Source organism: Trachemys scripta, chromosome 4 (genome assembly GCF_013100865.1).
Source record: "Trachemys scripta elegans isolate TJP31775 chromosome 4, CAS_Tse_1.0, whole genome shotgun sequence".
In the NCBI taxonomy this organism is placed as follows: Eukaryota; Metazoa; Chordata; order Testudines; family Emydidae; genus Trachemys; species Trachemys scripta.
The window spans coordinates 64616497-64640017 of record NC_048301.1 but is presented as its reverse complement, the minus strand read 5'-3'; the positions used below and the strand labels follow the sequence as shown (position 1 = coordinate 64640017).

The 23521-nt window shown below is 43.5% G+C and overlaps 1 protein-coding gene across 3 annotated transcripts in view; it reads left to right on the top strand.

Annotated features, from left to right (window-relative positions):
• RGS6 (regulator of G protein signaling 6) overlaps positions 1–15950 on the top strand; it is a 184133-nt gene extending 168183 nt beyond the window's left edge. For all 3 annotated transcript variants that reach the window (XM_034769280.1, XM_034769279.1, XM_034769278.1), the window contains one exon: positions 15647–15950. In XM_034769280.1, the coding sequence (XP_034625171.1) occupies positions 15647–15697 (51 nt within the window). In that variant the 3' untranslated portion in view covers positions 15698–15950. The remainder of the gene's footprint in view (positions 1–15646) is intronic.
• The last annotated feature ends 7571 nt before the right edge of the window (positions 15951–23521 follow it).

The following is a 23521-nucleotide window of genomic DNA, read 5'->3' as shown; positions in this document are numbered from 1 at the left end:
GAGATGTAGGAAACCATTTTAGAAGCTTTGTTCATTTTCAGATGTATTTCGCAATAGACTCGGACTGATAACTGTTTGATGGGTGATTAAGAGTTGCAGTAGTGGGTCCCTGTTAGCCAATCAACCTGCAGTAGCTGTAAGATTATGTGTATACTAAAATTGTATTGTCTAGAATGCTGTGAAAGCTGATATGCACAAGTCATATATCTTTGAAAAATCATGGGGGAGGGGAGAGATTTCAGAAGACTGGAAAAGGGCAAATATAGTGCCAATCTATAAAAAGAGAAATAAGGACAATCCCAGGGAATTACAGACCAGTCAGTTTAACTTCTGTACCTGGAAAGATAATGGAGCAAATAAGTAAGCAATCAATTTGCAAACATCTAGAAGAAAGTAAGGTGATAAGTAACTGTCAGCATGGATTTGTCAAGAACAAATCTTGACAAACAAACTTGATAGCTTTCTTTGACAGGGTAACAAGCCTTGTGGATAGGGGGAAGCAGTAGATATGGTATATCTTGACTTTAGTAAGGCTTTTGATATTGTCTCACATGACCACCTCATAAACAAACTAGGGAAATACAACCTAGATGGAGCTATTCTAAGGTAGATGCACAACTAGTTGGAAAACTGTTCCCAGAGAGTAGTTATCAATGGTTCACAGTCATGCTGGAAGGGCATATCGAGCGGGGTCCTGCAGGGATCAGTTCTGGGTCCAGTTCTGTTCAATATCTTCATCAGTGATTTAGATAATGGCATAGAGAGTACACTCATAAAGTTTGTGGATGATAACAAGCTGGGAGGGTCTGCAAGTGCTTTGGAGGATAGGATTAAATTCAAAATTATCCGGACAAAGTGGAGAAATGGTCTGAAGTAAATAGGATGAAATTCAATAAGGTACAATAAGGCCCACTTAGGAAGGGACAATCAGTTGCACACATACAAAATGGGAAATGACTGCCTAGGATGGAGTACTGCGGAAAGAGATCTGGGGGTCATAGTGGACCACAAGCTAAATATGTGTCAACAGTGTAACACTGTTGCAAAAAAAGCAACCATCATTCTGGGATGTATTAGCAGGAGTGTTGTAAGCAAGAAAAGCAATTCTTCCATTCTACTCCGCACTGATTAGGCCTCCACTGTAGTATTGTGTCCAGTTCTGGGCGCCACATTTTAGGAAGGCCGTGGACAAATTGGAGAAAGTCCAGAGAAGAGCAACAAAAATGATTAAAGGTCTAGAAAACATGATGTATGAGGGGAGATTGAAAAAATTGGGTTTGTTTAGTCTGAAAAAGAGAAGACCGATGAGAGACATAACAGTTTTCAAGTACATAAAAGGTTGTCATAAGGAGGAGGGAGAAAAATTGTTCTTCTTAACCTGTGAGGATAGTACAAGAAGCAATGGGCTTAAATTGCAGCAAGGGAGGTTTAGGTTGGACATTAGGAAAAACTTCCTAACTGTCAGAGTGGTTAAGCACTGGAATAAATTGCCTAGGGAGGTTGTGGAGTTTCCATCATTGTAGATTTTTAAGAGCAGGTTAGACAAACACCTGTCAGGGATGGTCTAGATAATATTTAGTCCTGCCATGAGTGCAGGGGACTAGATTAGATGACCTCTGTAGGTCCCTTCCAGTCCTATGATTCTATATATGTATTAGTGAAATCTATGTAGATAACAATGTAGGACTTTACATGGTAGCTGGCTGCAGGATTTTTGCTATATTTGTTAAATATTCACCAGTCTAGAGTCAACAGCTGACAGTAAATGCTGGTGACATCTGAAAACAAGTAGGCAAATTTGATGTGTAAAAGTGAATTTTAGAGCCAATTTTCAGCAGTAGATAGAGAGCAGAGTATACAGTGTCTAATTCAAATAGGAGGGACACTGCCTGCCCTGAGGGAAATTATATGACTATAACAGAATCAAAATATTCTAGTCACAGTGTGAACCACAAGAGTCAATGAAACCCAAAGAATCTTAAAGTCACCATTCTTCTGTTTTTTAATTTATATTACACATAAATCAGACTCCTGGGTCTATGCCCTACGTGGGATGCCATTCCTTCCTTGCTTTGCTGTACCATGTCCCACGCACAACCTCTTTCCCCTCCCTACTATCCCCACCCTGCATATTATGCAGTCCTTTCCCTGCTGCCTCCCTTTTTGCCACTTTCATACCCCCACCTCCTTTACTTTACCCCTAGCTCTTGGTCACTGCTGTTGCCTCATGCTACTCTGCTTATTATGTGCACTCATTTTGTCTGCCATTGGAGTAATTTTTCCATCACACTCCAAGAACCCAATCCCTATTGGTTTAATGTCATAATCCATGAGGATGATGTCATACATGTGAAAAGTGTGGATGGGATCTCATCATTCACAGCTGAATGAATTATATTTTACATGGATTCTAATGTGATATTTTATATATGTTTATGATGTGAACATTGTGAAAGGAAGCTTCTGGTTGGATGATGTGTAAGTATCTGGTATAGTCACACAACAAGCCGGGACTTTCTTTTTTCTAACTTGTTCCCTGAAAATCATGTAGACTTTTCAGTTCACCTTTATTTACCTGTGGCTTTCCAAACACTGGACAAATGCAACATAGATAAATAGGTGACATCATGAGAGGGCATGGAAACTATTCACCACTTGCACTATAAGAAAACAAATGTGCCACCTGGCCTAAAATTAAAAGTCAAAGACACTGGCGAACAGAGAATAAATACACCCAAACTGCAACAAGCATAAAGGGGCAGTATCCTGAGATGCAAGCAAAGTGGGTACCAGGAACAGTTAGCTCAGAGAGAGAGAGACACTGAAATAAATGTCAAAGCTTCTCAAATGTTGCATTAAGGGGGCTATCTGGAGATGAGATTGCTTTACCTTCAGGAAGGATATTTTATTCATATAAAAATAATAGTTTGTCCACTAAATATTTTAATAGTTTTATATTTACAATCACTCTAAGAGGGGTGTGACTATACTGGAGAAAGGTACCTGCACTGTTTAGGTGGCAGAAAGCAACAGAATGCACCAACAGTGTGAGGGTATCTAATAATATACATTCACAACATGTCCTCTGTTCATTGTAACACTTATTGTAATTGGTTAATACCTACCACTGTAGCGGACAGTACAAACATTCTATGCACTTCATGTACTGAATATATGCTGCATGCTTGAGTGTACTGCATCTATTCCCTGTATCTACATAATACTATATCTGTATTATGTATATGCTACATGGGCTTACACAGCATGTTTTATCTACTGTAAAAATAGGCTGCATGTATTGCGTGTATGCTGCATATTCTCTTCTACACAAGGGCTCCTTTAAAGATAAGTATTCATAGATTCTATTGGATATGTTATTCTTCCCATCCCTTCCTAAGAACACTGTTGTGTAGTGTAGCTGGCGCAGAATGGCTGCCGCGTTACACTCCAGAGGTCACTACATTCCAGCAGTGGGTGAGTGATCCCTATATATACAGTTTGTAAAGTGCTTTCAGATCCTTCTGGATGAAAGGCGCTACACGAAGTGTAAGAAAAAACAATTATTCCTTCGTTGTCTTTTATTCCAGCTACATACAAGTTCTGAACGATTAAATATCAATACATTTCAGCTAGAGATTGAGTTCTGGCTGCTAAATTCAAATCCAGATTTCAAATACCCTCAAATTGACAGATTCAGTTCTGGGCTTTTGTTTGGACCCAGCTCTCATTTCAACTTAGCCTAGTCTAAATTTCCTTCTCAAAACAGGTGCAAGCAAGTGAACTTTGACTTCACGAGTTTCTAGTCTTTTCGTATTATGCAAGATATTTACGTAAGTAATTCCTATTTCCACTAAAGGGAGTTAAGCAAGTAAAGCTCCCTGTTCACGAAGAGAAGAATAGAACCCGATGTTGCATCTGCATTGAAACAGTAACATAGAATGCTGGCTTCTCCTTCAACATTAATAGGACACATTCTGCCATAGAATTGTGCACTGGCTGTAATAATTTAGGAATTTCATATAACATAATTCTATCTACAATTTACCTATTAGATAATATAGAAGATGGGATTTAAAAACTATCTTTTCCCTTCTAGTGAACATCAGAAAATAGCATATATAACTAGCAATCAAGGTATTTTGTGACCTGGAGGATATTTGGGAATTACTTATTTTCACTTCTTAAACATATTAAAGAAGATAACAGCTGTTAGGAAGGAGCTCTAGACTTTGCTATTTTGCTTTTTAAAAAAAACCCTAATCTCCTTTTATCAGCTTTGACATACAGTGGACCAAATCCTGCAGTCCATATTGATACAAAACTATTTCTGTGTTCCAGATCACATATTTTGATCACAGTCCTTCTCCAGAGTTTGCTTAGGACTATGCTCCAGTAGCATAAGATAGCTAACTGATACCAGGGCTGGCACAAACTAGTTCTCAGAATCAAGGAGCCATAACTGCTCTTGACTGAAGAAGATCTTTCTCTCATTAGGTATGAGATTATAGGGATGATCACCAAGATTTGCAACTAGATCTCTAGGAATTGGTGGATTTTGAAGTTTGTCTTAGTTCTTTGCTCATTTTATACTTGGAGGCTATTGTACATTTTACTGCTGTTTGCCATGGTAAAGTACAATGCCTTGGTGAGGTAAACACTTTAAGAATAGGAAATACTCAGTAAATTGAAAATAGAGCAGGGATGGATAATGTTAATTTTAATTCCCCTGTTGTCCAAGCATGTGCCCATAGAGATATAGCCAGAAACACAACCAGGGCAGGGGAGGAAGGGGAAAGAGCAAACACCCAAGCTTTTGATTTTGGAGAAGAGAAAACTATAGTCGCTTAGACTAACTGTGAGCACTAGTGAGATAGAATATCACAGTCAAATGTCTCCAGATAAGAGGTCCAGTCTGCAATGTTTTGAAAGGAACTCTTGAAAACACAGTGGTAAGGAGTGGTTGGCATGGCTGGAAATGAAGTGAGCTGTTATTTGTATACCTAATGTTGAAAGCTTGGTTTGTATTACGTGCTTGGTTTGTATTCTCTGTAAGGCATGTTTTTTGGTGGTATTGTCCATTACTTTTGTGTATACTAATTTAAATGTTTTTAATTTATGTGACTGTCTGTGTGGATTTAGTGTTCAACTAAGTTATTTTACTTTATCATTATTGGGTTTCTTTAACCTTCTTTCATATTTATCTTTTGTTTTCTTAATTTGTTACTTATCTTATGTTGGCAACATGTCTTTCTGTGGAAAAAGTCTAATAAAAAGAACATTTAAAAAACGAAATTGCCCATACAGAAATCTAGCAATGAAAAGATGGACAGTGTTGGAAAATCTCTTTCTCGAGGAACAGTTTGGTGGGTAGCAACACTCTCTTGTTCAATACCTAATTAATGTGCCTGTGCCACTTTAGTTAAGATTTGCTTCAATCCAAAATGTCAAGAATATCTATCACCACATGCGAAATGTCATGTTCAAGCCTAAACCCAGGTTTGATTGAAGTACCATTTGTTTGACTCCAAAAGAAAGATGTACATAGCTTCAAGTCTCAGCTCTCCTGGATGGTGATTTGCATAGGGATCAAACAAACAGGGGAAATGGCAGCAAGGAGTGTATGCGGGGGGCAGGTGGCAGGAAAACCGACTGTTATATCTGAATCCATTTCTTGAAGTCCTAACTTGATGTCAAAGGAGGGTGGCAGGAACTGTGGACAGGAACTCTCATATCATTAAACTCATCTGGTCTGGGTCAGTCTGGCGCGGGAAGCCCTCCCACATACCTCCTCTTTGCCATCCCATAACCACCAAATTCCCCATAGGATAAACACTGCCCAGGTAAGTAATTGATAGAGTGCATGCTGATTGCTGATTAGTGCATGCTGATGCTGATAATGTCTGCATGTGTCTGTGTGCTGGCCTGAGCACATTAAAGTATTCTGAAACCACAAAAACTGGCCAAAACAAAACTTTCTTTTTCTGAAGACGGTTACTTCACAATTTCCTCCAAATCTCCTAGCTATGAGAACGGCAGCCCGTTGTATACGGCATTGTATACATATTTCCGTTGTATACAGTGTTAGCAAAGTACAAGATGGGGAATAACACAACACACAAAGACGCACAATCCATTAAAGCAGGCTAGAAAGAAATGCTGTTCTCTATTTATGCAGAGAGCCTGATGGAAAGTTTGCTTTCATTTGGCTTTTTGCCTCTATGGGGAAGTTGTGCTTAATTACTGTATTACACTTCATTAAGAAGCTGAATGTTAATGGAATTTTAAATCTTAATTCAGCAGCAGGTCAGCTAGGGCCCAAACCTGCAAGATGTTAATCATCTCCTGAGACATAGTGAGTACCCTTCACTTCAATAAATTGTGGCATGAGCTGAGGGTGCTCAGCACCTCAGAGGATTGGATCCCTAAGTCCCACAGCTGATCAAATAGTAGAATGGACTGGACAGTCAAAAGTCAGATTCTGAATATGAATCACCAAAGTCCTTTTTAAGAATTCCCTGAAAATTCCCTTGGGGTTAATCCCGTTTCAAATTACACACTGCTTCCCCAGTCTGTCCCTATTTCTAAAACTGCAACTACTGCAAATGGTAGAGTTCAAGAGTAACAAACTCATTCCGCTCCATAAACAGAGCTGAGGAGTACCTTCCCCACCTGCAATAGATGTGGACTGGATCCTCTCTTGAAACCTACAGTGAAGTACAACTGTTTGCAGGGGAACAGCTGAAAAAAGGAACTAACACCTTTTCCTTTCCAAAACTCTCCAGCAATACCCCTAAAGCTGTAACATACTGTTTGAGTGAGAAAAGTCTGGCTAGTTGGTTGTTGCTGCTATAACTACCAATGAAGAACATCTTGCTGCTGAAAGACTTTAGGTGTGTGGGGTTTTTTGGTTGGTGGTTTTTGTTTGTTTTTAAGATTTAGCCCCTGTTGAAGGTCTACTCCCACGATCATGACCACTTTTATCCTTGACTTAAGTGGATCAGCATATGTGTTTGACAGTCAGAAATCAATATTTGGTGAGTGTAGGCTGAAATCAAAATCATATGCTGTATAAAGCCAGCCAACAGCACCATGGCAGGATGGGAGGGAAGTTGGGTTGGTTTTATTTTTGATAGATACAAATGGCAGAAAATATGCATTTTGTTTAGAACTCCTATTAAGAAAGTGCAAATCCATAGTGTCATATTTTACCATCATAGCCACATTGACAGCCAAACCCTGGACTCCTTAGTCAGCGTGCCCAATGAGGCAATTTTCACCGAGTCAAGACTGTGGGATTTGCCCCAAAATATCCTTTGGGGTTTTAAGTTTTTTGGCATCTATCATACCTAAGTGAGGATCAATTTAACTGCTTCCAGTCTTCCTCCTGGTTGACTTCTACATCTCAACTAGACAAGTCCCAAAGATGGGACATGATATTGGGATCAAATTAACACAAGCCCATACTCACAGACCCCCTACTTTGCAATCTGTGCATTCAGCTTTGCACCCACAATCACTGCCTTCATAAATAACAGAATTTGTGTGAGAAGGATTCAGAAATCCCATTTGTCAGGGGAGGCTGATGATGTCTCAAAGTGAGGCTATGAAACTGACAGCAAATTTTGTAGAAAAATGGCATTGTGATAGCATAGACTGCCCCTTTAAAGGCAGTGGTGCCTAGGGCCCAGCCAGCCCAGCCCATTCCAGTCACAGGACCTGGTCCTTTAAGATTTTGAAAGGTCTGATACAGAATCATAGAAGATTAAGGTTGGAAGAGATCTCAGGAGGTCATCTAGTCCAATCCCCTGCTCAAAGCAGGACCAACCCCAACTAAATCATCCCAGGCAGGGTTTTGTCAAGCTGGGCCTTAAAAACCTCTAAGGATGCAGATTCCACCACTTCCCTAGGTAACCCAGTCCAGTGCTTCACCTCCCTCCTAGTGAAATAGTTTTTCCTAATATCCAACCTAGATCTCCCCCACTGCAACATGAGACCATTGCTCTTTGTTCTGTCATCTGCCACCACTGAGAACAGCCTAGCTCCATCCTCTGTGGAACCCGCTGTGATGGGTTCAGTCACAGAGAGTCCCCTTGGGACTGTCAGCTGATGTGCCAAAATTACCTCTGAGCCCATTTTCCCTGCCAGTTTGGGACTTCCAGAACCCTGCCTTGTTGAGCCAGACACGCTAGCTTGTTGCAACACAGATTCAGGGTTTGGGCCACACCCCCAAAGCTGCAGACTTTTACCAAAAACAGCTCAGCAGGTTACCCAGCACCCAGACATCCAGTTCCCAATGGGATCCAACCCCCAAATAAATCTGTATTACTCTGTATAAAGCTTATACAGGGTAAATTCATAAATTGTTCACCCTCTATATCACTGATAGAGAGATATGCACAGCTGTTTGCTCCCCTAGATATTAATCACTTACTCTGGGTTTATTAATAAACAAAAGTGATTTTATCAAGTATAAAAAGTAGGATTTAAGTGGTTTCAAGTAATAACAGACAGAACAAAGTAAGTCACCAAGCAAAATAAAGCAAAACCATGCAAGTCCAAACCTAACACATTAAGAAACTGATTACAGGTAATATCTCACCCTCAGAGATGTTCCAATAAGCTTCTTTCACAGACTAGACTCCTTCCTAGTCTGGGCCCAATCCTTTCCCCGGTACAGTCCTTGTTAGTTCCAGCAGACATCTTAGGTGGTAAGCAGGGGCTTTCTCATGACTGGCCGCCCCCTTTGTCCTGTCCCACCCCCTTCTATAGCTTTGACACAAAGCGGGAATCTTTTATTTCTCTGGGTCCCCACCCCTCCTTCTAAATGGAAAAGTACTAGATTTAAGATGGATTCCAGTATCCTGTGACATGGACACGTCCTGTGAGACCTCATTCTTCATTACCCACAGGCTGGCCCACACATACACAGGAAAGCTTGGAGGTAAATAAACCCATTCACAGTTCATTGATTCTGAAGCACCCTTAATGGCTTCCACTAAATATGTTTACAACAGTAATACAAGTTTATATCTTATTCTGTTAACTCCAGACGTAGAAATAATACATGCAAACAAATAGGAAGAACACACTCAGTAGATTGTAGTCTTTGTAATGATACCTTACAAGAGACCTTTTGCATAAAGCATATTTCAGTTACATCATATTCACAAGCATATTTTCATAAAGCATATGGAATGCAACGTGTCACACCCCTTCAGATAGTTGAAGGCAGCTATCAAATCCCCCCTCACTCTTCTCTTCTGCAGACTAAATAAGCCCAGTTCCCTCAGCTTCTCCTCATCAGTCATGTGCCCCAGCCCCCTAATAATTTTTGTTGCCCTCCACTGGACTCTCTCCAATTTTCCACATCCTTTCTGTAGTAGGGGGTCCAAAACTGGACGCAATACTCCAGATGTGGCCTCACCAGTGCTGGCAATGCTCCTACTAATGCAGCCCAATATGCAGTTAGACTTTTTGGCAACAAGGGCACACTGTTGACTCATATTCAGCTTCTTATCCACTGTAATCCCCAGGTCCTTTTCTGCAGAACTGTCGCTTAGCCAGTCGGTCCCCAGCCTGTAGCAGTGTATGGGATTCTTCCGTCCTAAGTGCAGGACTCTGCACTTGTCCTTGTTGAACCTCATCAGATTTCTTTTGGCCCAATCCTCCAATTTGTCTAGGTCACTCTGGACCCTATCCCTACCCTCCAGTGTATCTACTTCTCCCCCCAGCTTAGTGTCATCCGCAAACTTGCTGAGGGTGCAATCCATCCCATCATCCAGATCATTAATGAAGATGTTGAACAAAACCAGCCCCAGGACCGACCCCTGGGGCACTCCACTTGAAACCGCCTGATAACTAGACATCGAGCCATTAATCACTATCAGTTGAGTCCAACGATCTAGCCAGCTTTTTATCCACCTTATAGTCCATTCATCCAATCCATACTTCTTTAGCTTGTTGGCAAAATACTATGGGAGACCATATCAAAAGCTTTGCTAAAGTCAAGGTATATCACGTCCACCGCTTTCCCCATATCCACAGAGCCAGTTATCTCATCATAGAAGGCAAAAAAAGTATTGAGTACTTCAGCTTTTTTCACATCATCTGTCACTAGGTTGCCTCCCCCATTCAGTAAGAGTCCCACACTCTCTCTGCCCTTCTTCTTGTTGTTAACATACCTGAGGAAACCCTTCTTGTTACCCTTCACATCCCTTGCTAGCTGCAATTCCAATATATACAAGGATTTATGAGACATTGTAGAGAGGAACTGCGCCTGGGAATAAGTGGTGCTTGGGAGGAAAGCCCATCACTGTTTGTTTATGGGCCCAGAACCAGGAGCTTTGCAGAATGGGCAGAGCAAAGCCCCCCTGTTCTCAGGCCGTTGGGATGAGCGTTAAGGAAGGGGACGAGATTATATGCTGTCTCCATCCTTGTAGCAGGAAAGGACTGACCTGCTGACTCTTGTGATCCTGGGGACCAGCTGGGGAAAGGGGCCAGCTGAAAGAGAAGCTAGCTAAGGCCCTACAGATGGTTGAAATCATAACCCAGATCCAAGGAAGAGCACTGGGGACTCCTGTCTTAAGAGTGAGTGACTGACTGAAGTACAACCCAGCTCTGGGAGGAGGGCTGGGTCTTCCCAAACTAGAGCAAGAAAATTATCAATACTCTTATATGGTGCCAGAGTGGGTGTTAACTTGAGCGACTAAGTGAGTTACACTCTGCAGTGAGTTACACTCTGCAGAGAGAGGTAATAAGCCACACCCTATGAAAGGGATCTATGTTTTGAACTAATCTGATCTGGGTAATTGATTGAAAGAACCTGAGTGAGTGCTGAGGGCAATGCACCTGCAGGGCCAGGAGGGGGCATACTTGAGGGCAGCTCCCCATGTCCACTTGGTGGTAGTAGCAATTGGAGCTGGGACCCTCTCTGATCCCGGATGAATGTGAACAGTTGCAGGTGGAGAATGGAGCAGAAATGCTGGAAGAAGGTCTCCTCTCCCAAGCTGATGTATTGGGGCACAGATGTGATCTCTTGCATTCCCATGCCAGTTGCTGGAGGAAGCAGAGTCATCCAAACAGATCCTGGCAGTCCTCTGGCAAATCTGGAAGATGCAACAAAAACAGTGGGATCTGCAGCTGGCCAGGGTAGCAGAGCAGCACCAAACCATGCTGGAGAGCCTGTGTAAGGCCGCTGTCTATGGCATCAGGGCTGGAGAAAAACGGTATTTGTGACCACTTCCTCTCTGTCAATATCACCTAGATCCTTATATATATATCAGACCTTTCAAAATTTTAAAGGGCCATGCCACATGATAGGGGAGTGCGGCTCCCTAGGCACCACTACACTTAATGGGACAGACTACTCCGTCACAGTCATATTGCATCTCTTTTAAATCAGGGCGGACAGTGCCCACCCTGCCTTTCCTGAGGCGCCACTACCACCTTCTGTTCCGGGTACACACATTCTGTCATTTGCATGCGAAAGTGATGGTGCTAACAACCGTTGAGGCACTTTTTGAAAAACTGTGGCATGTGGCTTATGGCCAACCAGAGAGAGCTGGGTTTGGAAGGAATGTTGTGTCAAAATGCAGGACTAACTCGCTCTCCCGAGGATGACCAGGTGCATAGCCACTAAGGAACTGTACCACACTATGTCTTTTATTTCAGCTCTCTCAGCTAACTCCACAGGCGAAGCACCACACTCAGCAACATTTTGTGGATTTATGTCTTTCCGTGGAGGACTTTGGGAGTATAAAGCAATGAAGGGATTACAAAGGAAACATCAATACAGCGAGTCAGATCCTCAGCTGGTGTGAGTCGGCATTGCTCCACCGAAGTCAACGGCATTAAGCTGATTTACACCAGCTAAGCATGTGGCCCAGTATTTTCATCTGTGAATTTTACTCCCCTGTTGTTTGTATTAAACACAGGAAATTTGCACCCTTTTTCCTCACAAAATTTAGTTTTCAACATGTAAAAGGAAAAGAAAGAGCTGGATAAAGAGAAAAGGCTAAATCAAACCCTTCCAGCTTTTGGGGGTGGTCAGAGCCAGATCCAAGGTTTGTGCCTGGGACCTATCTCTGTAGTGGGCTGAACCACAACCCTGCACCTAAATCCACCCGAACATGGGGGCTCTTTGGTTTCAGATCTGAAATTTTCACCTAGGGGCCCTTCTCTATCCATTGCCAAAAATATACACAATCAATTTGTCTATGTACTTCTGTGAACCCCTCCCCCATTCCAGCTTCACACAGAATATATATGTGACCGTTGATTTGGCATCATCTTTTGAAATTTCATATTTTGCAAAATGGGCATAGATTCTTTTATGGTTTTAAAACACCTTGTATCTCTTTATCTGAGCCTCAGCACCATACTATCTCAATCCCTACCAGTTTATTGACAAATTTATCCTTCCAGAACTCTAAGGTGCAGAGAGATTAAGTGATTTGTCCAAGTTCACACACAGGAAGTCTGTAGCAGAGCTGGGAACATAGATCTCCTGGCTACCAGGCCAATACCTTTACCAAAAGACTCTGCAGATGGCGGGAAAGGAGTGCGGAAATGAGTGTCCTGCCTTTGCCTCGGAAGAGCAAGAGCAGATGGTGAGAGCCTGTGGCAGAGGAAGGAACAGCTTCTTGGCAACAATCCCTGTCCTGATTCAAAGGCCTGACCCCTGCTAGCTGGTCACTAGGGTGACCAGATGTCCTGATTTTATAGGGAAAGTCCCAATTTTGGGGGCTTTTTCTTATATAGGCACCTATTACCCCCCCACCCCCATCCCGATTTTTTACACTTGCTATCTGGTCACCCTACTCGTCACCAACATTTCACCTGTCAGTTACCCCTTCTGCTGCTTTAACAGCTGTGGGGATGGGACCCCAACCTCCATTTTCAGACTCATTCTCTGCTCTCCATGAGACCAAGCAACCCCTTACTCTGCTGTCAGCTGCCCCAGTCCCTCTGAGCAGCCTGGCCCTGGGAACAATTTAAACATGCACACATTAAAATCAGCATTGAGGGTGGGACCCCCATTTACTCCTCACCCCAAGCTGGACTGTTAAACATGAAAGCAAAATGGGGATGGGGGACTGGATGTCCTTCTTCCAGCAGAGAAGCTGTGACACTGTTTGCTGACTGCCTGTCAGCTTTCCTCCCTCCCCACAACATCCTCAGCCAGCAACTCCCCTCTCTTTACTTGCAACAGGAAGTGGAGACCAGGGGTCAAGACTGGGCCAAGTTATGAAGCTTTGCAAACCACACATTGTTCATGTGCAGTACATTTTTTAACAAAAATCTGCCAACATATGGATGGGTGGTAAATTGTACTCCACCCGTGGGCATAGTTAATTTTATATAAAGAGCCACATCTCTGTGTAAAATCAAATCTCCGTCTACAATTTTTTTTTTTTTACCTACTATTGTTACAAGTGACACCTAACAACACTATAACAGGAAGAGAACAGAGAAAAAACATTTTTCTTTATTTTTCAGTTTGTTTACTTTATGTATTTTATATGTAGTCAATTTCACTGTGTCATTTGTTTTCCTTTGCTCTTTGTGTGGGTCTTTGAAACAGCAATAAATAAGACTTTTCCAAAAATGTGGATATTTTGGCTAAATACAGTAACATAAAATAGGCTTTGTATAAGACCTGTTAGAGGTAACAGAGCTCTGCTATTCCTTGTAAGCTTATTTCAATATTTTTTTTATAATAGGAGAGTATTATTGTCACACAAGAAAAAATGACCAGGGAGATGTCGCAGCTGCTGAACTTACCTGAAATTACATGTAACCTATTTTTAAAACCTGACTAGCTGTTGGCAATGTCCTTTTAACAAGCACATCTCTGAAGGTACATAAGAAAGAAGGTAGGGCTGATATGCACTGACGGGGGCTGGTATCGTATGGTGCAAGGGGAATCCAATGGAAGGATTCAAATCTGGTAGTGACATGGGCACCTGAGTCTTAATCCTATACTTATTGAAATCAATGGCAAAGTTCCTGCGGACTTCAGTTGTGCAGTATCGGGGCCCTAGAGAGCAAAATTCCTGAATGGCCTGGAGGAGAGCAAGCAGTGAAGCCAGAGAGGTGGAGTGTGCAGTAGACATGGTGCGAGATGACTGAGGTGTGAAGAAAGGGGTTTGGTAGAAGGGAAGGGAGTGATTAAAACAGCTCTAAAATATGTTTGTCCTAAATGTATTTCTGTTGGACTGATAATCGGTATCCAGAGTTGTGTGATATGAGTTTGAGCCGAATGCCCAGGTGGCTCATGTCCTGAGTACAGCCCAGTACACACTGGGAGGAAGCTGTCAGAATACTCATAGGCTCAATTCTGCAACCTTTACTTACACTGAGCAGCACTTACTCATGTGACTAGCCCTATTGGTTTCAACAGATCTACTCCCATGGATAAGTACTCTTCAGTGTGAGTAAGGGAGCTAGAATTGAGCTTTACATTGGCTAATTCTCATACCATCACTCAACTTCTCTTGACACTAAGAGATTAAAGTGTAACCCCCCTGAGCTAATGCCAGTGGCCAGACTTCAGTATCTGAGCTGATACCCGTCTTGCTGAGCATTCAGCTGAACCTCATTTCATAGATGCCAAGGCCAGAAGAGACCACTGGGATCATCTAGTCTGACTTCCCGTATAGCACAGGCCAGAGAACTTCCCCACAATAATCCCTAGAGCAGCGTTTGTAGAAAAACATCCAATCTTGATTTTAAAATTGCCAGTGATGGAGAACCCACCACATTGCTTGGTAAGTTGTCCCAATGGTTAATCACCCTCATTGTCAAAAATGTACATCTTATTTCCAGTCTGAATTTGTCTGTCTTCAGCTTCCAGCCATTGGATCGTGTTGTACCTTTCTCTGCTCGATTGAAGAGCCCATTATTAAATATTTGTTCCTGCCGTAGATATTTATAGACTATAATCAATTCAGCCCTTAATCTTCCCTCTGTTAAGCTAAATAGATTGAGCTCTTTGAATCTGTCACTATAAGGCATGTTTTCTAATCCTTTAATAATTCCCGTGGTTCTTCTCTGAACCCTCTCCAGCTTATCAACATCCTTCTTGAATTGAGGGGAACCAGAACTGGACAAGTATGCCAGCACCAGTCTAATACAGTGCTTAATACAGAAGTAAAATAACCTCTGTACCCCTTCTCAGGAGCCCCCTGTTTATGTATCTCGGGATCATATTAGCTTTTTTGACCACAGCATCACACTGGGCGCTCATGTTCAGCTAAGTATCCACCAGGACCCCCAAATCCTTTTCTGAGTCACTGCTTCCCAGGATAGAGTCCCCCATTCTGTAAGTATGACCTATGTTCATTATTCCACTGCAAGGTCAGGTACCTGAGGCATAGAGGGGTTGAAATACCAAGAGTTCTGTTACATGCAATTTACTGCCCCTGTGTAAGCATTGGCATGGGTAGGAAACCACATGCTCCCGTCACCACCCGTAAGTGGCAGGCACTTATCCCCGGCACTCAGCTGCATCTGCACCCTTTCAACCATTTCAGTCTCCTGCCCTTCATGCTCTGTCACGGCCCAGATGATTGAGCAGGCTGGTCTTTTTTTACTGTGCAGCAGCTTCACTTACAGCTTGGCTTTCGTCTTCTGTTTGTTTCTCTAGGGAAAGTCTCTGGCAGGCAAGCGCCTCACAGGCCTGATGCAATCCTCCTGACAGCCTCAGCTGGACACGCAGTTCCTGACATCCCTGAAGGACAGCTGCACTCCACCTCCATGGAGGAAGTTTCATTTTGGGGAGAATGGGTCACTGTGAGAGAGAGTGCGAATGAAAGCAAGGGGAGACAAAGGAGCGCAAGGTGGAGAGATCAGCTCACCGGAGGTTCCTCTTTTCATAGTTTACATCAACACTTTCTTACTTGTACAGCTTTGTAATGACACTGAGTTCTATAAAGGTACTTTGGTTCCTACTTGGTTCAAAGGAGCACACTTCATTGTATACGAAAGGTCAACAAGGCAGAGGGCTTAGTAGCTTATGAGGAAAGGAATCAGTCCCAACCATAGCCTAGAGAAAGAAGAGCTGAGCGAGATCAGTATTTAGCCTTCATCTCTTCTCTCCCTGATAAATGCCACCACCATCATGGCCACTTGCTCTCTTTCTGGTGACCATCCGGGTCCAATAAAATATCTACTAGAAGCTGCTTCTCCTGCTCAAAAAATGCCTAATTCACGTCTGCTGTGGATGGAAGCAATTTAATTGACTTTATATTTTTTTTTTTTCGTTCCTCTCCTCTTTTAAACCAATGGTTGAAAAAGCACTTTTTAGCTCTTCACTTGCTGTCCTTCCAAGGGCATGTAGCATGTCCAAAGATACATGGCCAGATCATCATCTGAAGACAGTGGAGCTTTAATGATTTACACTAGCTGATGATCTAGCCCATACGGTCAGATGCTGATCTCTGTGTAAATCCTCTGCCTTCAGCAGAGTTACTCTGCATGTACATTAGCGTGATCAGCATCTGCCCCATGGTCACCAGGCAAACATTTAGATGTATAATATATACACACATAGTGATATGTTTAATATTGTATTTGCTTTCCTATTTCTTTTAAGAATTTTTTACATACTTATCATTTTTTTTTCAATTTAATTGAAAATAGCTTGACCTGAACCACTTTGGGAAAACTTCTAGCCACTCCAAACAGAGAGGGCCAAAATCTGCACATTTATGCAGGTAAAGCTAACTCAATTGACCTCAGTTGGTCACTCAGGATTTACAACTGAGGGGAAAATTCAGAGAGGAGAGGATTCCTGGTTAAGGTTACCCAAGGGTGGAGCAGAAGCATGTTGTGAATGGGTCAGGGATTTTGACACCAGGGAACACTTTTTGAATAGTAATGGGCACTGCCAGGTCCTTTCTTTAATTCTCAGCTATGCCATTCCTCTGGGATGTGCCATTTCTAATAACATTAGAAAAATGAGGATTAGCTGAAACTTTGTGTGACATCAGGCCCAGGAGTACACCTGGAAGAATGACCCAGAGGCTTCCCAACACTGTTCTCAGTAGTCTCTGTAAGGGCTGAGAAATGTGTCTTGGGAGAGGGGAGGCCGAGGAAAGAACTGAAGTAAACTAATTCATTTGGCTAATAATAAAACCCAGGTATAGTAGCTGCAGACGTGGAAAATGACCTGTAGTCAACTGCAGCATATTGTACATATACAAAACCTTCCAAAATCTTTACCAAATGTGGCTCAGTTTGTTAGTGCCACAAAAACTGCCTAATGAGTGATGATAGTTTTAAGTTCATGAACTAGCAAGTGGTTCAGAATAAGTACCTGTCTATTGCCTTTCTTCACTCACACACTAAGATGTCTTTTGGTGCAGGTGGTAGAAACTTCTGATAAAGGGTCCAATCCTGCATTCCTACTCAGGCAGAACTAGCTAGCTTATCCATTTAGCTATCTACAATAGATGTGCAATGCCGACGGACCCCGATCGCTAGCGGGCAGGATTGAACCTGGCTATGAGTATCTACCATATGAGCTAAAAGCCACCTGTCTGTTAGCTAAAGCTGTAGAGCAGACTCATTAATCTCTAAGGCCTTGGCTACACTTACCCGCTAGTTCGACAGCTGGAAATCGAACTTCTGGGTTCGACTTATCGCGTCTAGTCTGGACGCGATAAGTCGAACCCGGAAGTGCTCGCCGTCGACTGCGGTACTCCAGCTCGCCGAGAGGAGTACCGCGGAGTCGACGGGGGAGCCTGCCTGCCGCGTGTGGACCAAGGTAAGTTCGAACTAATTCGAACTAAGGTACTTCGAACTTCAGCTACGTTATTCACGTAGCTGAAGTTGCGTACCTTAGTTCGAATTAGGGGGGTAGTGTAGACCTGGCCTAAGTGGCTTCAGTGCCACTAGATGGGACAGAACACCACACCCAGAAGTTGTGTGAGTTACATATGCACTTCAGATGCACTAGTATCTAAGCTCTATGTATATTCAAAATTAGGATAACACAATTTCTGTCAGAAAAAAAAGACCTCTTCCTCTTCTCACTCCCCACTGAAATGAAATGCCCCACAAGGGCACTTTATTGCTTCCAGGAAACTCGTGTTGTGTTTCAGGATACATCAATACAAGTTTTGCCTAAGTGAGTGCAGGATTGAGCCCTTTGCCTGTATGAATACACAGTAGAGCTTTGAGGGGTGATATTTGTTATCTTTTGCTTTATTGTCATAAATAGTATGTTAACCTAGAGCCTCAGACTAAACTCTTCCCTTTTGTACACCAAAACCACACTTGAGTCCCAGGATTGTAGAACTGCTACATCAGTGCATGCGCACATACATGTTCAGATGGTCTCATAACCTGAGGTGACATTTGGTCACTCTCAAAATCTTACTTTGTTCATCCCCACTGGACCAGATTTTCTGTCCTTCTTTGTCCACCCAGCCTCTGGTAATAATGGGGCATTCTGCACAACGGGCCCAGTTAGCTATCCACATGCACTCGTACCTGCAGCCATTCCCCAAGAGTTTGAGAATGTGATGGCTGGCCTCCCAAAGATTTTTTTTTTCTGTGTAAAACCCATCAGTGGCACATGTCACTGGAGTTTTATAAGACAATTCCTGCTTCCACCCCAGACTATCTTACTGCTGCATGAATGCTGCTGCACATCCTGGTATCTCAGCCCTGCCACCTTCACTAATAAGGAAAGTTTCTTATGAAATACCAAGTCAGGCTGCATAGAGTGGTCACAGATAGGATGTGTACATGAAACGTAAAGCATATGGGTGTGTTCCATGAGGGGCAGGCAGGTGGGCTGTGTGCACTCAGTGTTAGGGGAGGACTGTAGCTACTTTCATGCAGGTATGAACACTTAGTCATGCTGAATTCCTAGCACCAAACCAAGCCTTTGCTCCACTCTGGAATGCTGGGTTCTGGGAGAGTGTGAAGCTGGAGCAGCTGAGCGAAGATGCTCTGAGCTATTCTGTCTGCAAAGGACACAAGCAAGCAGAATGCTTCACGGTGCTGGTGAGGAGTGTGCTGTTTAGTGCTCCTTACCTGCTGGTGCAACAGCATGCTGGCAGGTGTACAGGGATGGGGGAAACCTGGCCATACTCCCAGCAAGGAGCACTGGTGTTAGGCTATCCCTCGGACCTGTGCAGGTGTCCTGGGAGAGGGGAAAGAGGCTTCCTGTTCCTTCTTTCCTCCCCCTCCTCCTTTTCTGTAGGGCATCTGTGTCAGAAAGGGCAAAAGTTAGTGCATACTCTGTTTGTGGCTGTGCAGTGTAAATAGTATTCTGAGCATAGAAGGAAGTTTTACAGAGAGATAGAGAGAGAGAGAGAGAGAGAGAGAGAGAGAAAGTGTGTGTGTGTGTGTGTGTGTGTGTGTGTGTGTGTGTGTGTGTGTGTGTNGTGTGTGTGTGTGTGTGTGTGTGTGTGTGTGTGTGTGTGTGTGTGTGTGTGTGTGTACCCAAGGGGGCCTGGATGTTGAACAACTTGCTAGTTAAGTGAACACACGCAATCTAATCTACTCAGCAATGACTAGAGGAGCGGCCAGAGTTGCATTTTCTCTGGAGATCAGAGAGCTTTGCTCTTACTTGGTTTTCTGACTCAATTTCTGTAAAAACAAGAAGCAAGACAGCAGCCAAGTCCTTCTGAGGACACACACAAACTCCTCCGCATTTGTCTCACTTTCTTTCAGCATGACAGTATTTACATGCAATTACTTCTATACGAACTGCATTCTTGAATTGTTTTTAATGCCTTTCTTCATACCATGTGATGCTACTTTTGTCTGCTCAACAGGATCCCATTGGCTATCGCAGCAGCAATCCTGCTACGTTACAGTGTGTCTGGTGTGTTCCAACTACCTCACCATTCTGAAGATGTGTTAGGAAAGCAGCCTTCCACCCCCACGCATGCTCTAAATGACGTTGTTTCAGGGAAAGGCCTTATGCCAATTAGCAAGGTGGGGGGCTTCTAAAATCTCAGTAGCGTGGAAGCTGTTTATAAAGCTTCCCATGAAATATGTCTGTAAAGATGTCTTTGGATAACACAGATGCTACTGGATATTGCAGTAGAGTAGTATCAGAACAAGGCAGTAAGAAGGTTCCACAAGACAGCACAGCCAAATGTTAGACTAAGGCAATAATAAGATACCCAAGGCTAGTGCAGCAAAGTACGCTCAGTATATAAGGTACCACGGAATTCTGCAGTAAAATGGTATCTGGACAATGCAACCATAAGATGTCACAGCATTCCAGTATATAATAATACCAGGATAAATGTAGCAATAAGGCAACACAGGACACTGAAGTAAGGTAGTATTAGGATAATGCATCAATAAGGCACCATTGGGATGCTGCAGTAGATTAGTTTGGGGATAATACAGTAATAGTGTGTGCCAGGAAACTGTGATACATGAGGAGCAGGGTAGTACAGCACTACGATACCACCACATGCCGCAGTAATAAGGTGCTGCAGTGAGTAATAGCAAGATGAAGCCGTAGTAGGATGCTGCAGTTAAATAATATCAGGCTGCTAAGATGTTGCAGTCAAATACCAAAAGATACTGTCAATGGATAATGGAGACAAAATATGCTTCCGCTCCAGACTACAAAAAAGTTGCTGCAAGGTAACCAGAAATGTTTTGGTCCTTGCTACACTTCTTCATTTGTCAGTTTGCTTTCAATGAAGCTGGGGTAGTAGGACTCCAACACAGCGCTCATGGCTATTGTCTAAAAATAAACAACTGAACTCAAATTGTCTGATCAGCTAACGTCTTATGGGCCGTATGCTTAAATTCTTCATTAGCCCTTAGTCTGGTAAAAGTCCCAGTAACTTAAATGGGATCTTTGCCTTGATCAGGACTTCAGGATTTGGTTCTATGATACTGAGGTTTGGGCGGTGGTTTTCGCATGCAATTATTTAGCTCCTGCAAGCAGCAAGAAACAGACTATTAATTTTACTGTCCTGCTTCCTGAAATGCACAAATAAAATGAGCAGCCTGGAAAATTGACTCCTGCTCACTCACTCTCACGCATGCACACTCACCCGCGCACTCTCTCTCTCTTGTCCACTGACGTCTCTGTGGGCCCTTGAGCCTAACCACGGTAAGGTGTCTGAACATCACTCTGAAAGGCACAGGTCTGATGTCTCCCCACTGAGTCTGGTTTGGATTCCCTGCATAGCACCGTGTTCCCTGTCTTATTTGTTTATTGTTTACTCCATTTGTGTTTTATGTATTCTTAGACAAAATCATGACATTGATTGCCACAAAGCAGCATGTATGATGTTGGGTGACTAGACTACGAATCCATTGCTGTTGGTGCCCCATTGGGTCAAAGACTTCCCAGACTGTTGCGTGTCGTACCAGACAGGCATCCTATGTAAGGGCTCATCAGAAACTAAAGCAAAGTCAGCAAGACTTACACAGTTTGTGTATTAGCTAGATAGAACAATGATTTCTTGGGGCAGGGGAGGGGATGTAAATGGTGCATCACTGCAATGTATTGAATAGCAGAGACAGATCACAGCTGGTTATGGCTCCATGAAACCGTCCCAGTGTCAATGTTCTGCCATTTCTTCCTGTCTCTAGACACAATAGCCTTACTGTCACTTTATGTAGCGTCCTCTTCCTAGATAGCATAGTCAGCTGTAAATGGCTTGGTTCATGATTTGACTAATGTGGTAATGCCTTGGCTTGGCTCTGCCTTCAAACTCCTTGGCTTGCCCTAGTTTTGGTTTAATTATTAAGCAGGATTCTCACATGTTGCTAAACTATAGTGCAGGGTAGGGTAGGTTGTTGTGATTTTTGTATTTTAAGCTGTGAGAGTTGTGTAGCTTCGAAGCACTGTTTATAACCTGAGACTCAAAATAACCAAGACAGCTGCTCATCATAACTGTGAGCTATGTAAACAATATGCTAGGCTCAGGCCCATACAGTCCTTTGAACTTAGTGCTTGGAAGAACGACTTTGTTGTGAGAAAAGTAAACTTACTGCAGGAGAAAGTCAAAACTGATCAACTTTTCACATGCTGTAGCTTTAGCCTCCCGCTCCCAAACATCTGCAAAGCTCACAGCTAAGAGCCCGCAATCCTCTAATCCTGCTGATAAGCACTTGAAAACAAGCTTTCAAAGGTCTGCCTTTACATTCTGATCCTATTACTTGGGTGCTTTTAACATCAATATATAGCTAGCACCATAAGTGTCAGTGTGGCTGCCCTCTTGCCTCTGGGACAGAAGATTGTGGTTTCACCTCCCACAGAGGGCAGCTGGCTGGTGGATAGTATAAAAGGGAGGTAAGTGCATTACTAGAGGTTCCATCCTTTGGCTGGGATGCTAAACTGAGCTCTCTTCTGCCCGTCCACAGGAGCTAGACCAGTGGGAGAGCTAACGATTTCATGGTGGGTAGCTAAGAACCCTAACCAGCACTGTCAAGGAAAGAGGCTCTAGCTTTGTCTAGACTAGGATTTCAGGTGTGATGTTAGCTCTCATGTGCTAACATCACCCCTTTAAATCTCAGGCTCGACAATGCCTCTTACGTCTGCTCTATTTTTAGGTTGTTGCTGAGGGCAGAGTGGGCTGCCTTCTTATCTTATGCAATGAGACCGTCTAACTACAGCCCCAAACTCTTCTGTATGTAGACGTAATTCCCTCTTGAAGCAGCCAAGGGTCTAAAATGACTCTGTGTTGTTCGGAAGTCACTTTAGGCCAAACCTTGAAAAATGAAAACCTGGAGGCTTTTTTTCTGAGAAAATTGTGCTGATATGCAGGAGTGGGGAAAGGAAAGCCCTTCGCCACTGTGTAATTTAGGGCACCCAGAGCTGTGTAGCAAGCTCCAGGCTAGCTATCAGTGGATAATGGACCCCCTCTGCTGCTCCCTTCCAACATGGGTTTGGTCTTTGTGAGTTCCCTCTGAACCAAATCCAAGTTCCTTCTCTGGAATGCAGGGGGCTCCATACACTGCAGAACCAGCACCATGGTCTGCTTCATTGGCACAAAGCAAGATTTAGAGGCTCATCCTGTGGAACCCAGCTCCTCAGTGCAGGGCTGCCCGGAGGATTCAGGGGGCCTGGGTCAAAGCAATTTTGGGGGCCCCTTCCATAAAAAAGTTGCAATACTATAGAATACTATATTCTCGTAGGGGCCCCTGTGGGGCCCGGGGCCTGGGGCAAATTGCCCCACTTGTGTCCCCCGCCCCCCTACCCCCCCGGGCGGCCCTGCCTCAGCGTTGCCATGAGCAACTACTGCATTAAGGGCAGCAAAGGGGTGGCAAGGCTGGGCCAAGGGAGGGCTGGGGACAGTGAATCTCTCACTAGTGGATCCATGAATCAGTGCCACTTCAGGAGCAGTGTTACGATCTGCACAGGGGTTACTGCAGCCTCAGCGTGGATCCACAGCCACTCCCCAATACATTCTGCCTGCTATAGTGCTACCCAGCACCCCACTGTTCAATCTGTGGGCTGATTCCCAGGCTTTGGGCTTTTGTGCATGACCCCCCCCCCCACACACACACACACACAATCCTCCTGTCC